The sequence below is a fragment of the Cryptomeria japonica genome, chromosome 4 (genome assembly GCF_030272615.1).
Source record: "Cryptomeria japonica chromosome 4, Sugi_1.0, whole genome shotgun sequence".
NCBI lineage: Eukaryota > Viridiplantae > Streptophyta > Pinopsida > Cupressales > Cupressaceae > Cryptomeria > Cryptomeria japonica.
The window spans coordinates 582242706-582258810 of record NC_081408.1 but is presented as its reverse complement, the minus strand read 5'-3'; the positions used below and the strand labels follow the sequence as shown (position 1 = coordinate 582258810).

The window sequence follows — 16105 nt, the reverse complement described above, 5'->3', positions numbered from 1 at the left end:
CAATCGGGATTTAAAATCCCGAATGCAAGTAAAGAGAGAAAATGGGGAAGATCAATGTTATTTACAAATTGCTTTGCAAAGGGGAAAATCTCTCACAAAACCGATTTTAGGCAAGAACTAACAAAACAAACATATATACAAATTGATCAAGGAAACCCAAACAAACAAGAAATAAAAACAAAGAAAAAAAGGAAAGAACCATACCTTGATCAATCAAAATGCCCTCCAAGAAGAAAGAAGCAATCCTTGAAAGAGAAGACAATGAACCTCATAAATATATACAAGAAGGAGATTCAAACCCTAGCCATGTTTTTCCAAAACACCTTATGCAGCAAAAACCACTATCAAAATGGCATGAGAATTGGTCAAATCTTCATCCAAACCCCACGCCTAAGCAAGACAAGCAAAAATGATTTGGAAGAAGTAAGATTCGTGGCACTTAGATGAGAAAAATCGTGGCATTTTTCAAAAACGTTTTTGTTGTTAAAACACCATAAAACCAACGATAATGTCTTCCAAATGGCATAAAGAGAGTTGGAAAATGCATGAAAATAGCAAGAAATCCAAAACGCCTTCCTCCTCCTAAGATTTCTCCACAAAAATCGATGGAAATTGTCAACAAAATCCTTCAACAATGTTGGTCAGATTTTTGGGAAAGAACAAGTTTAAAATGCATGCAATAAGAAAAATCGGGTTTCTTAAACCTTTTTACATGTTTAAAATGTTCACTTTTCCCCTCATAAGGCAAAATCGGGTTTGTGAGAACAAACAAGTTTAAAATACTTGTAATAGGGAAATAAAACTCCCATTACAAGTTTTAAACAACTCAACAAAAGACTAGTAAATGGAAAATAAAATTCCTTTTACAAGTCAAACAAAAACAACTTGAAAATAAAACTTGTAATAGGGAAATAAAATCCCTATTACAACTTAAAGTGACTTTATAAAACTTGTAATGGAGGAGAAAACCCCCTACCATAAATTAAAATCACTTAAGTGAAACTTTTTAAAAGAATTACAAATTTTATTTTAACTTTATAATTTAAAGTTCACTTGTAATATGTTTAAAGTTCACTTGTAATCCGGATTCGGGGGGCTTCTTTTCATAGTCCCTTTTCCTTTTTTCATTGTATCTAAGCAAGGATATAGGGTTTTCTTCCTGATTATTTCCCTATTGAGCTCTTGAATCAGTTTTCATATATATATATATATATATATATATATATATATATATATATATATATATATATATATATATATATATATATATATATATATATATATATATATATATATATATATATCAGTGGCTTGCCACTTTTGCCAAAAAATATATATATATATGCCCAAAAAGTTCCTACAATGAATTAAAAGACAAAAAGCAACAAGGGGAAAATAAAAAATAAGTTACAAGTTCTAATTTCATAAAGTGCACTTGTAATTAATTACAAATTTCCCTACAAAGACTAAAACAAAGGAAAACATTAAAACTTGCAACTTAAGGAAAATTTCCCACCTGCAGTCAGGGAGAAAAAACTCGAAATTGAAGGAAAGATATAGCAAACGAACTCAGAATGCGATGAAATTTGAAACGCAGTTTGAGGATAGACTAAGGATTAAGCTAGTCCAGGGGTAAGGATAAATTATGCCTCAGTAAGCGTGCCTTAGAGTAAATTTTTTTTCATTTTTTGACAAAATTTTTATGTAATAGTCCATCATTTTTTAAAACAAAAATGAGGACAACAAGGTGCACTTATCATGTTATCTCTTTATCATATACACCTTCTGTGGGAGCACTTTTCCACCTTTGGTGGGTGATCCACCTTTTGTGGTGTTATCTCACTATCACCTTTCTACTTTAGGTGGGATGATGTATTTTCATTTAGGCTATCATGTTATGAGATATCGACCCTTGGCATTATCTCATTCACTCCTTTGTAATCACCTTAACTATATAACCAAGGGGCCTCCTGTTTAGATTTGTTCAGTTATATTGCATCATTGATGAGAATACAATTTATTCTTGTCACATTTGTTCTCTCTTGTTTTTTTGATATTCATTAGGCATTTAGATCTTGGGTGGCTACCTCCATAGCCAATTTTTACAGCCTCAAGATTCCTTCCTTCACCCTAGATTCTAGCACAAGATACACCGAACTTTGTAAAGGATGAGTTAATCAACCACCATGAACCTATCATCTTGTAATTTTCCATTTAAATATCAGTAGCAATTGTGTGCTTGGCATATCCAACCATTATGAAAGCATTCCAATCAACGCATCTATCAGTCATAGAGCAAAAATAATATTTCCTAGATAATGCATCGTCCACCACATTATTTTATCCCTTAAAATACTCAATGTCAAAATCATAAGGTTGGAGTTTTCTTGCCTATTTTCACTTTTGATCCTTCAAAACATTCTAATTGAAAAAGAATTCCAAGCTATTGTGTTCTACTTTAACCACAAACTTTCCATAAAGCAAATATTGTCTAAATTTGGCTAGTACAGGCATAATGGCCAACATCTCCTTGTCATAAATATAGAAACTTTTTTTTGTATCCTTGAGAAACCTACTCTCAAATGTTATGGGGTGTCTATTCTGCATCAAAATTGATCCAATCTCCTCTCTTGAAGCACCACACTCTAGAACAAAAAGAAGTGATATACGTGAACTCGTTACCTCCTCGGGCTTGTCAAAAGCTATATATCCTAAATTGCTTCAAGAGAAAGCTCCTTTGTCAAATGTATCAATGGGCTTACAAGTTGTGAGAATCCCTTGACAAACCTCCTATAATACCGAAAAATCCTACAAATCGCCTCAAATGTGTCAAATTCCTTAGTCTAGGCCAATTTTTTATTACCTTGATCTTCTCCTCATCCACACTAACCCCTTGGACACTAATCTTAAATCCCAAATATAATATTTCAATCAAACCAAACTCACATTTGGATGCCTTGGTGTAAAATGAATGCTACTCAAGTATGCTCAACACCTCATCTGCGTGCCTCAAATGATCCTCCCATGTTTTACTAAAAATCAAGATGTAATCAAAGAAGACGAACATAAATTTTCTCAATTGCAAAATAAATACTTGATTCGTGTAAGTTTGAAAGGTGGTGGGTGCATTGGTCAACCCAAATGGCATGACCAAGATCTCGCAGTGCACCCTTATGATGATACCTAGAATAGGAGAAGTATGTCACACTATGAAGCTCATTTATCAACTCATTGATCCTAGGTATGGAGTAGTGATTTTTTATTCTTTTGATTAAGGGCTCTATAATTGATGCACATCCTCGCAGTCCCATCTTTTTCCTTCCCCAATACTACAGATGAAGCAAAAAGGTGAGAACTAGCACGTATGTGCTCTATGTCTTGTAGCTCCTTAATTTCCTTCTCAATGTCTTCCTTGTATCTCCTCAGGTTTTGATAGGGTGTGATGATAACGGGTTTCACTCCTACCTCAAGCTTAAGCATTGCTAAAAGCCCCTATCTAGAGGTAAATTAGGAGGAATTTTGTCAAAAACCTTGCTATGTTTGTCCAAGATGCACTAAATATCCACATGGTAGGACCTTGCATCCTTGGATGGACCAGTATTTGTATCAAGGCATTATGTTACCCAAGCCACTTGATCCCTACGAAAAGATCTTCATCCTCTTAGCTAAAACTACCATGGGACATCCATTTGAAAGGCCACAAAGAACTACCCTCCCTCCAATTAGATTTGAACTTCAACTCGCGGCTTGATAACTCTCTGTAATTTTCCAAAAATATGCAACCATTGCATTCCCAATAGCAACATTGTATCATTAATGTCAATTGAATAGAAATCATCTTGCATCGTGTCCTAAAGTCAACTCCAACTATTGGTTGCAAGGAATAGTATTTGTTGGCCACTATAACATAAACCCTTTTAAGTCTTTTATCCACAATCCCTTACTAGTTACTAGTCCTTCATCAATGAAATTATGTGTGGACCCTCTTATCAATAAAAAATGTCACCCTTTTTTCTTGCAAGACTCCTCTAACACATAAAGCACAATATCTAGGTGCCCTTGAAATAGTTCTTCAGGTGAATATATTCAAGCAATATATGTTTGACAATTTACATCATATAGTGATTCTTGATTATGGACCATAGAAACTTCAAGTAGAACAACTATAGTCCAAGAAAAATGCTCAGTAAAGCTTGTACACATAGATCAAAGGTTACAATATTTGCTTATTGTGAGAGTTGCAGATGTAAACCGCTTGGCTAATACACCCACACAAATGCCTAGTTTACTTTGGCAATAGTTGAGCTAGCCTTTATTTAACTTGAGTGGTAACTCCAAATTGTTGTGTGAAGAAAACTTTGTTGAGAACTTCAATTTGTTGCAGATAGGCAAATTTCTAGTCTATTACACCTTAAAAGTGGTGCATAACACCAACAAATGCCCTGATATTACCATGAACCACTCTTAGGGCGATTGTTGTGCAAAAAGATCACTTAGACATAATCAAAGTGTTAGTTTTAAGCTGACCAAAACAATAAACAATATTAACTATAATACAAATTAAAAGCCAAAAACTAACAATTCACAATAGCACAAATTTTATGCAATTCGCCAATGTAAGCTACATCCACAAAGAAACATCCACTTGTATTATCCAACAAAGAAATAAATTACAATCTCATAGCTTTTCACATTCCACAACCACTTATTTATCAAGCCTTTTTGATAATTTTCAAAGGTCGATTTATATACCAGAACAAGGACGAACTCATTTATTAAAATAATAAACAATCTTTGCTTCAAAGGTGTTGTGTCTAAGCCCCCAATTGGAGAGGCACTACCCCCAACAATGCCTATTGAGAGTGTTGGCCCCAAACCTCTACTATGGGCTCGACCCTTGGGCTTCCACCAAAAGGATAGTCGTCTAGAGTCTCGCAAGAGGGGCTCTTTCCCCTTGTACAGCTCATTAATTGATTTGAGGGAAAACACAATTGTTTAAGTCACCAAATATTAAGCTTGATAACATGATTAGTCACCACATACCAACACAAAGATCTGTGGGAAGAGTGACATTAAACCTCAAACAAAAACTAAAATGAAAGTCACTACATTAAAGAAAGGGTTGTCCCCTACATGAAACTCTAAACAAACTGAGGTTTTCATCCTAGTTAAGACTAAATCTACACTTAGCAAATTTGAATGCATAAAAACTCATCATCAAATATATGAGAGTGCACTCACATATATACCCAATTATATACCCAATTGGTGGCACCAAAAACCCAAAATATCCTTATCCAAGTCAGCCACCAAACAAAACAACACATAGGTCAGCCCTTAAATTTTATTATCATTTATTAAGAAAAATTAACACATAGGTCAACCCTTAAATTTTATTATCATTTATTAAAGAAAAATTATTATTATTATTCTATTAAATTATTAATATTATTATTATTCTAGCAATGCCAAGAAATCACTTTTTATTATGAAATTATAATGTTTTCATGGCACCAATTAATTGGGGAGATGACAACTCTTACAATATAACTTGTGTCGTGTATGCCCTAACATAATGTATATGCTCTTACAAATTGTATACATGTAGTACAATAACATAGATGCTCTTCCACGTGACAAAATCGTTCTTACAACAATGAATCTCAAGATAATTTATTATACAAGGTGCACAACACCTTCCTCCCTCCTGCACCAACTTTATGATCTTTCAAAAACTGAACCAACCAACAATCAAGGGACAAATTGTGTAATGATAGAATTAATTACATCTCGTCTCTCCATCAAAAATAGTCTTCAGTCTTCAATCTTCTTGTGGAGTTAACTAGACCTCAAAATGGAACTTCAAAATCATGAACTATACAATCCAATCCCAACTTACAGATTAAAATAAACCTTTGGGCCTCCTGCTTCCATTAGAGATGGTGTTCACATAGATTGATTATCATAAGCCACCCTTCCCGCCCCCCTCAAAACATTTCGAATCTTTTTTTCATTTTGTTTTTGCTCTTTTTATAGTTATTTTTATTTTATTTTTAAAATATCGGAGGACCCACTATGGATAATACCTTTTGAATACTGAGGATTTAGTAATAAACACCATGGATCAAGGCATTAGTCTTAATGCATTGAATTGGACCTTCAGACTAACATGGTTACTCAAATTTGAAACTTTGATGATAAAATTTTGTAACAAGCGTAAGAAATTATGTGAAAATGTTGACGGCAGAAAAAGTACTGCCTTTTTTCACACGTCAAAAAAAATGTAATATTAAATATATTGACAGAACAAAAATACAAACCAGTTTTAAAACAGCTTTTCTCGCTCAGCTATAAATCCTCTAGCTCTGAGCAGAGATGAATAAGTACATCCACTAGAGAAGATAACTGGCCCCTATAGTGGTCAACAAGAGGATTATCTTAATCTAACATAGAAACTAAGCAAAATGCAGATTTCTGGGGCCTACAGTCTGCCCCGTGGCTGTCTTGTTTCTTGATATAAATCGTAGGTTTCTCCATGATTAACAAATTTTGTACACAATCACCGGTTCATAAATATATTACATGGGTGAAGAACTTGCGTTCCCAATCACTTGTATACATTGAAGAATCTTGGTTTCATCTACATTGTTCTAGATACGTGGATCTAAGATCTCTTTATATAACTGCCCAAAATGCCATTATGTGATGTAGTGAAATGCACCACATATCAACTGCAGCGGATCAAATTTCCATACTTCAATGCACTAAAATAGAACAAGATTATCAATTGCAATTGCATGTTCAAATGACATGCATTGCAAATGATATCACATCAAATGTTCTGTACAAAATTGAGTTTATAAGTTGCAATCTAAATGCCCGAATCAGGTTTTGATCTTCGGTTTACATGCATCTCCCATCTGATAGAAACTGAACAAGATGTTTGTATACACGGTGAGAACAGTTATCAATACAACATTTACAAGTGAAGCAGTAATAATACACCAGCAGTTATTCACAATAGTCAGCAATGGATACCCAAGTTGATTTGTCCCATGCATGTCCATTACTTTACCCTCGACCTTTTTGCAATACCACCCTCTGATGGAGGTGGCCCTCGCCTAAGCCTTCTGAATGTACGTTTTGCCACAGGAAGCTCAACAACGGGCTCATCTTCACTGTCTGTAGAAATTTCACTCTCGCCTGCATAATTATCAATTTAATTTGTTAGTCATAACCACCTTCCTATGATATTAATAAAAATTGATAGACCTGAATTAAATACTAGATTTTCATCATCAAAAACCTGTGCCATATAGTTTTTCCATTTTTTTCATAATTATCCACAATATATAAAATGAACGGCATGCCTTCAATTGTAGTCCAGTGTAATTTCCCTAAAAAAATAAAGCTAGTGAAATTTAAACTAAATAACTAGAAAAGCATTCTCTTCTTGAGAATTCAGACTTACAAAATGAAAAAAGCAAAGAGACGACTCTCACATGGAAACCACCAATTACCAATTAATCAGATAATTGAGAAAAACCATTATGTGTAAGGCTCCAAACACAGACTATTCTCACAGCATCCCAAACCTCCCCTATTTTTGAGGCAAGTAAATGACACGTTATTCTCTCCCACTTACCTGCTCTAAGAAAAAGCCATCTTGTAAAAATTTAACTGTCTTAAAAAGTTTTTATATCATATTTGTCAATGAATAAAGCAGCCTCTTCTTAAAACTGTTTCACGACTGGTACTAATATCTTCACTCTCACGGGTTGCTCCTTTGTCAGATATAGGGGAGGTCACATGGGAACCACCTAGTAAAGAATGGATAAAGGTCAATTTCGATGGTGCTTCTAGAGGAAATCTGGGAATCTCAGGTGTTGGGGTAGTGGCGAGGGATAATAATGGATCTATCCTCTTCAAAGGAGCACAATGCTTGCAAGATGGTACGAATAAAGAAGCAGAGGCTCAGGCGGCACTTCTGGCAACTGAGTTGGCTTTAAATATGAAAGTACAACGGCTGCATTTGGAAGGAGACTCTCAGGTAGTCATTAACGCAATTGCTAAAGGCAACACTCCATGCTGGAAATTAAATCGTTGGGTGTCTATTATCCGAGAGAAACTCAAATCATTTGTGGAATTTCGTGTCTCCAATGTCAAGCAAGGAGCAAATGCAATGGCAGATTTGCTCTCTAATATTGGTTGTGAAATGGATAGTTATATGGCCAAGTGGTGGAAAGGAGATGGAAGACTGTGGAGGTGGTCTTAAATGCAGTCTTAGGAATTCGCAGCCTACAATATGTAAACAAGGAAATTTTTGGCAAGTACACCATGCAAGCTGGCGCTTGCTCTTTGAAAGTGATAGTTATCCATGGCAGGTCGCACGTTTTAGAGAGGGTGGCGGATGGCAGCAAATCTTTCGTGCAATCTCATGGATTTTACGCCATCACTCCTGCATTTATTACTCATCCCAAACGATGGCAGAATTTATTTCCCTTTGGTTTGCGAGCTAGGGGTTGTATGCTTTTTAATTGATGTAGTACTTTGTGGCTCTTATGACATTGTTATTGCAGAAGCTGGAGCGATTTCATTCTGCAGGTGATCACGGAAGCAAACTTCACCCTGCGCACAGATAAGAAGTTGGTGCCATTCCTGGGCAAAGTGACGGAGAAGAGGATGCAAGGACTCTTCCGTTACAAGGCGGAGAAGTTGTGGAGTGCGGCTCGCCTCATGCTTGCAGAGGAGGTGGTGTATATCCATTATCACTACTGGACGAATATGGAGGTGTACTCCTTGATTCTAGCATGGGCATGCGAGTTTGAGCTAGAGGTGGAGAAAATCAGACTCACATTGACCAAACTGATTGATGGGGAGTACTTGATCAACCTCAACTCACTTCTGGAGTGGGTTGTGCCCCGAGTAGGCATTCGCATCAAGGAGGGAGATGACCAGGAGGAGCTGATGCCTTTTGTCCGTGGGCCGGAGGATGACATAAAAGAACAATGCCGTGAACGTGCTCGCATTGGATGGGAAGCTATGAAGATATATGTAAAACTAATTAGGGCGGATGAAGTCTTTAAGGCTTTAAAGGTGGTTGCATGGATGGAGGTCGGTAGGGAGCTGAGAAACAGGTTTGAGGAAGGTCGGGCTGTTCAACTGGTGGCGAGCTTGGAAGGTTACCCCGACTTTGGATGTCCGGATTGCATCTCAAAGATGAAGCGTGAAGCGGCAAGGGGTAAAGCTCCGGCCGACAAGGTGGATGGGGAGAAGGAGAACCAGAGCGAGAGCGAGTGAGTGGCCATCTGGCCATTGTTTTTTACATGCTTTACTAAATCATTGTTAATAGTAGCTTTTAAAACTATATTTCTGTAATATTTGGCTGGCGGGAGAAGCACTGGACTGGTTCATTTTTTGGCTTGCATAGGCTGTATGGTTTTAGAGTAGGCTGTATGGTTGTGGATAGTATGGGGATTGCTGTTTACAGCATGTAAATGGTTTATGGGAGATGGTATCTATGTATGTTCTTAAATTCTGCATTTATGTAAGTAAAAAACTATTACCGATCAAAAAAAATATATCTTCACTCTCACTACTAGTAACCATTATTTCTTCACTCTCTCTGGACATGTCATTCCCACCTATATGATACACTTAATTTTAATGAATAAGGATTATCTTTTTATTATGCACTCAGAAAATTATTGTAGTAATCTTAAATGTTCAATATGTCATACTCAATTACTAGTTGCACCATGTAATTTTTCACTACAATTCACATACCTGCACACTTAAACACGAGTAAACTGTCAGTCAAGTCTCATTACTTAAAATTTAATAAAACATGGTTTTTGAACTTAATCTTTTTGTAAGCTACCAAATTAACCTCAGGAACAGGAACAGGAACCAAATTCAGCAGACCATGGCTGCCTACTCCCACAATTCCCAACCAAGCAAGAAACTAGTAGTCAGACTTCTAAATCCAATAAAGAGATTGATACTACGAGAAGCCGAGTTTACTACAGAATGACCATGGATTGTTACACAAGATTCTTTCAATCTATTCAAAGAGCCACAGAAAAGCCAAAGTTATGCCGATAGTGAGGAGAACACAGATACCTCAAAATGGCTATAGAATCAGAGGAAATTTGTGCTTCTGCTTTCTCTAGTTAAAGCAAATCTTATTGTAGTGTTGCTTACTTGTCAAACAAAATACATTGTTATTTTGTTGTTGCTTACAAATAAAATGCAAGTGAAAATGACCATCGATTTAGGGTCTACAGTGCAATTCTAGTAGTCAAAAAACAAACAAAATGGATTGAAATTGTGACCCACTGCTGGAATTGCCTCAGAATGCCTCGACATAGCTGGAATCATTCAGGCATGCTTATGCATGATTCCAAATGAATCCATACACCAAAATCTGTATCCAAGATAAATCCATTGGTGAATCAACCCAATTCCAATTCTAAAATTAATCATAACCAAGTACACCTTGTTTTTTGGGTCAATTATGTAACATAGTGTAAAAGGTAATCGAATTGGAACTCAAAACCTACAGCAAGTTGATCAATACGTTTTCCAAGAGAAATGGACTTGTAAGAAAGGACAATATAGAAGTTTCTACTAGTGCAAACATCACATCTTGTACTGATTATGGTAACTAGAACTTTGTGGCATGTCAATTTACACTGTTCTGATTAACTGTATCTGGCATGTATTTTTTAAGGCAAAGATGACAATACAGCAGTTGCAATTATAGAGGAGTCATGACACTTTCAAATGTTATTTTCAACTTCAAATTTGGACTTAAAGATTCTTGAAAGGAGCATCTATTTTTAGTAAGTCACCCAGTCAGGTCCATTTATTATCTTTCATCATTAGGATCAACTCTAATAGTCATATTTCAATTCCAATGCATTTCAACCATTGTTGCTAATTGGGTGTATTATTGAACTATATTTAATTAATTTCACTAAGGTGGCCGTTTTAATTAAAATAATTTATCGGGCACCTCAGTGTTATATCTCATTGTAAAGAGAACAAAAAGTTTTAAATGTTGAGATGCTTAAAAGTGACTTTAAGTGCTGGAAATGTTCAAAAATTAATTAAATTAGTAAAGTGATTTTAAAAGGAAGTTTCTCAAAAGTTCCCTAAAAAGATTATAAGAAGGATGGAGAGCTCATGTGGTATGTTGAGTTTATTATTTCCAATATTTGTCTCTGAGGAAACTATAAGTGGTTCTGTAGATTTGGACTTGGCCCATCTCAACCTTCCTGAGGACAAAATCCCTCCTTAAGAGGGCTAGCTACTGTAGTGAAAGATCTATTCTAGATGATTATTTGTTGGAGATATCTTACAGGTATTTCACAATGCTTTCAGATTTGAGATTTCTTGTGTGGCTTCTTTTAGTGGCAAGAGTGTAAGAGAGTTTTGGTGTGGGTTATTTCATATCTTTCCTTGTCAATTGAGAAGGTTTACTTCTTAGTGTGGGATTCAGTCTTTCATTATTGGCGTGGATTCATAACAAGAGTTTCTTTCATGGCATGAGACTTTAATCAGCTTTAGCGTGGAGAGTTTTGGACAATACTTGCTTGGTGTGGTGTAATGTCCCCACTTTCTAGGACATCATCCAGATGCTTAGATTCACCTGTTAGCCATCTCCGCAGGTGAAGTTCAGTGGTTGGAGATGATTGGCTTACCAAGGAGGGGCTTATACTTAGTTACTTTTGGCCTTGGTGAATTAAACATTTTAAAAGGTAGGCAATTAACTATGATGTTATAACCCTCATGCTGGGCGTGGCTTATGAAAGGAAAAGATTCCAAAGGAATCTTTTAATGATGCCTTGAAGGGGTTTGATTAGGGTTAAAACTCATAAAAGATTGCATTGGCATTCATTTTTGCCATTCTTGATTTATTTTTCATCGACTCTTGTTGAAGCATGTCTGCAATTTCAGATCTGCAGGGGTTAGGAACGAAAACACCCATATCTTCACAGATTGGACGTAACCCTAATCAGTTTTGGCTCAATCCAACATAGTAGCGCCTAGAGAAGGTTATTTCAGGTCATCCAATGACCAAACTGTGAAGTTATTCAGCTATTACAGCAACGAGGGTGTGTCGACATTAATTCTGGTCCAATTGGAGGTCACTTACAGCAGCCACGCCATTCATTATTGCAGCCGTGCCTTTGGTACAGCAGGCCGTACCCCTGGAAGGGATCCTTAGCATCTCAAAAAATAAATTGCAGGGGTTTAGCAGTTGGATTTGTTACAAATTTCATTGTTATTAATAAACAATTGCGGATCACCAAGTTATTCAGAGGAATTCAAGCAAGAGAAGGTTATATGAGCACTTTATTGGGAAAATTGTCAGGATTTGGGATTCTAGCCTGGAGACTCTGAAGGATTTGCATTGTATATGCATAAATTGTTTTTGGTAATTCATTTTAGGACCAATAAAACTCATTGGTGCTGTTGATACATTCTGGAAGCACCTACATCAGCATTTTCTTCAATTCAGCTAAATAACAGAGCTCGACCAAGCAGGCCTAGGACTCCTGGTAGGCCAAACCTGGCGTTGATTGTTACAATTTGTCAATCTTGTGAATTCATTAATTGCTGGTGTAATAAATCAGAGTTCTGAAGATTTCATTTCAGTCAATTGTTCTTTATGCATTGCATTTGTTACTCATTCATCATTGCCAAAATCTCAAGTAAAAACCCTAAAAACTACAAAACCACAAAATTCACTCAAAACTTGAAACACAACTTCCGCTGGTCAAAGAAATTCAGTTAGATAAACCCTATCAGATTGGGTCAAGACTCAGTTGGCATCTTTCATGTGGGTTTTAGACTTTAGTAGTGAGCTGGTATTGAATCCTACTCCGCATAAGGAAAGTTATCTCTCTGCTGGGCGTAAATAGTGTGGAAGAGAATAAAGGTTGAATCTGTTGCAATTCACATCAGACCTGGGTATGTTCCTTCATTGGCAGTTCAAGCATATTTGTTGACTAAATTACCATTCAAGGGATGAAGCCAAGAGTTCTTTTGTGCAACTCTGAGTGCTGCAATGCAGATTGCAGACTTATATCTATAATAAAAGTTTTCTGTTTGTATTTTTGAGCACCACAAAATCGATCAGAGTCTGGTTTGGCAACTTGAGGTCAGGATTTATATCACTGCACTAGTAAATTGATGAACTCTATTGCTTATTAAGGACAAACACTGTCGTTTCTATTTATATGCAAAAGAAAATCATATATGTTCAATCAGCATATGTTTCTCTTCTTTTCTGAGTTATGAAATCTGCTTGCACTTAAATCAAACTCATTTTTATTGCCCTTGCAAGTCTGAAACACAAAACCATCAGCAAACTGAGTTTCCATGACCAGCAAGATAAAGTTCTTTATCAATGAATGCATGTCAACTGTTTGACATAATTCTTGAGCAATAAAGTAGAGGGGAGAGTGCTAAAAAAAAGTAGCAAACAGGGCAGGTCACTACAGCCCCTGATGGGGTCAAGGCACTACACCCCTTGTAGGGATCTGGGGGCAGCAGGGACAAGGGGCACTGCCCCTTGTGTAAGTTTGGGGGCAATGCAGCGGGGGAGATGTTTCCCCTAAGTCTCCTCATCCCAGAAACACGAGGGTTTGGGGGGGCGAGGAGGGGGAAGGACACATCCTCATGGTTCATTGCCCTAGGCTGAACTGAGGCAAACCCATGGCAACCCAAGGGAAGCCCAAAAAAACAGGAAAGTTTTTTTTCTAAACATTTTTATGAACAAAAAAAGCTTGTGTACATAATTTCACAAGGCGCATGTGACAAGCGATCAACCCCGGCCATCACAATCTTTTTTATTTTTCTAATTATATTTAAACTATACAATAGCATAATATAATTATTATTATAATGTAATATAATAATATATAATAGTTACACTAAATTAATATAATAATATTATAATTATATTATTATTGTATTAATATATCTATATAATACTATAATATCATTACATACTTATTGTGTTATTATAAATATATTAATATAATATATATAATTATAATATATCCATACAATAATTTCTTATAATTATATTACTATTTTACAAATATAATTATTAATTATTATTGTAATGGAATAAACATATTAATATAATAAAATAGTATAATTATAAAACAATGATAATATAATTATAATATATTGTTATAATATATTGATATGATATAGCTATTACATTACTGTATTATATTACATTATTATAATATAATAATAATAATATAATTTGTTTTATTAAGTCTGATTTTATCTTGATTAAATCCCAATTTTCACAAAAAATGTTATACTTTTGATCTGCCGATTTAACGACTTTTGCTGCTATGGTTTGTGTTGTCCCCAAACCTTGACCCCATTGCAAGCGTTGCCCCCAAACCCCCACGAGGAGTGTTGCCCTCAACCCCATTGGTGTAATGTCCCCTTTTGAGATATACCTAATTTTGTCCCAAAAAAAACAATTCCAACAAATGCAATTCATTTACAAATAGAAATCTATAATAAAATTACATAATTGATAATTGTAATGCCAAACTTAGAGAAAATCCTAAATTGGGTCTTATAAACAATATTAATTGACATCGAAGCATTAATATCAAGAATCTATGATCGTATATTATCCCCCTTATAGAAAATGACCCCGCACCCCGCAGTGCAACAGAAGTTGCAACTCCGTGTTAATACGGAGGTTCCAGGTTCGAAACTCTCGAACCTTGCTTGTTGCAGTGGATGTCCCCATGACATCTCTGGTGGCCCATGCAGATGTTTGTGCCCAAGCGTTCCCAAGCTAGTAGTGTTGATTTGGGGGTGTTAATACCCCTCCGAATACAAACGCAGGTGTTGGTTGGTTGTCCACACATGCAGACAGGCAGCAGTGAATGGCAGTTGTGCTTGGTGGCCCGCGCAGTTGGAGGCAAGATACATGGCGGTGCAGGGGGAGGTGTTTGCACGGAACAGAGGTGGGTGATGTGGTGAAGGGGGAGACATAAGGAGAGATGGTGTGGAGAGATGAGGAGAGGAGACATAAAGAGTGGAGATGTATGGAGTGATAAGGAGTGGAGAGATAAGGCGTGCATGGAGTGACAAGGTGTGATAAGTGGAGCAATAAGGAGTAGATAAGGATGCGGAGTGATAAAAAGATCAAATGGAGAGTAGAAGTGGAGAGATAAGGATGTTCGGAGCGATAAGGAGTTGATTCCAGATAGCAAATTGGAGGTGTTAATGCCTCATCAATCAAGAAATATTCTCGGGGATGGGGTCCCCCTTTGTGGCCCCACTGGTTCGTAGCTCCAGTCAAAAGCGATTACCGATCAAAAAAAAAGAATCTATGATCGTATACAAATAATCTTTATTCAAATCAAAGTATCCTAAAATCATCCATATCTATTTCATAGCTTATTCCCATGGTCAATAATAATAGGAATACAATGCAAAAGCTTGATAGAATGCCAAGAGCCACTCTTCCTCAACCAAACCCAGGGGCACAAAATGAACCTAGAATCTATTTGGCACCTTGGCCCACTAGTATAGTAGGATCTCCAGTCCAACCATCTTAGGGGTGGCATACTTGATGAGGGAAGACCAATGCTGCTGCATCTTACTATTTGAAAACATTTCACATTGATTCCAAACATGGTTGCTGATGAGGTAAATAATTACATATCCTATATTTCTTGTTGGATAGGCAATTTAATCATATAAGACAGACTTAAAAGCTTGCAATCAGATTTATGTGAAATAAATAAACACGATAATAATTGCATACTATTTATCTCCCTTAATATTAAAGACTATGGTTCTTAATTTCTAACTCCGGTTAATTTTTGAATTCTTCTCCAATTCAAACTCGATTGATATTTATTCTTATTTCTGCTGAATTTATTTATTCCTTGATTGATCCTTCTCAACTGAATTGATCCCCCTTTATATCTTCAACGGTGTAGGGAAAGGTTACATCTTTTCCTAAAGTTTGTGACCCTTGCAAGAGATGCGCCTCTTCCAAACTAAGTGTTGCCCTAATTACTGCCCTTAGTGCTTTTAAATGATTACG

The 16105-nt window shown here is 36.2% G+C and overlaps 1 protein-coding gene across 8 annotated transcripts in view; it reads right to left on the bottom strand.

Annotated features, from left to right (window-relative positions):
* Positions 1 to 6272: 6272 nt before the first annotated feature.
* Positions 6273 to 16105, bottom strand: part of LOC131076262 (uncharacterized) — a 52014-nt gene continuing 42181 nt past the window's right edge. For 7 of the 8 annotated variants that reach the window (XM_058013345.2, XM_059219956.1, XM_058013346.2 and 4 more), the window contains one exon: positions 6273 to 7203. In XM_058013345.2, the coding sequence (XP_057869328.1) occupies positions 7067 to 7203 (137 nt within the window). In that variant the 3' untranslated portion in view covers positions 6273 to 7066. The remainder of the gene's footprint in view (positions 7204 to 16105) is intronic. The other variant, XM_058013340.2, reaches the window with a different exon arrangement.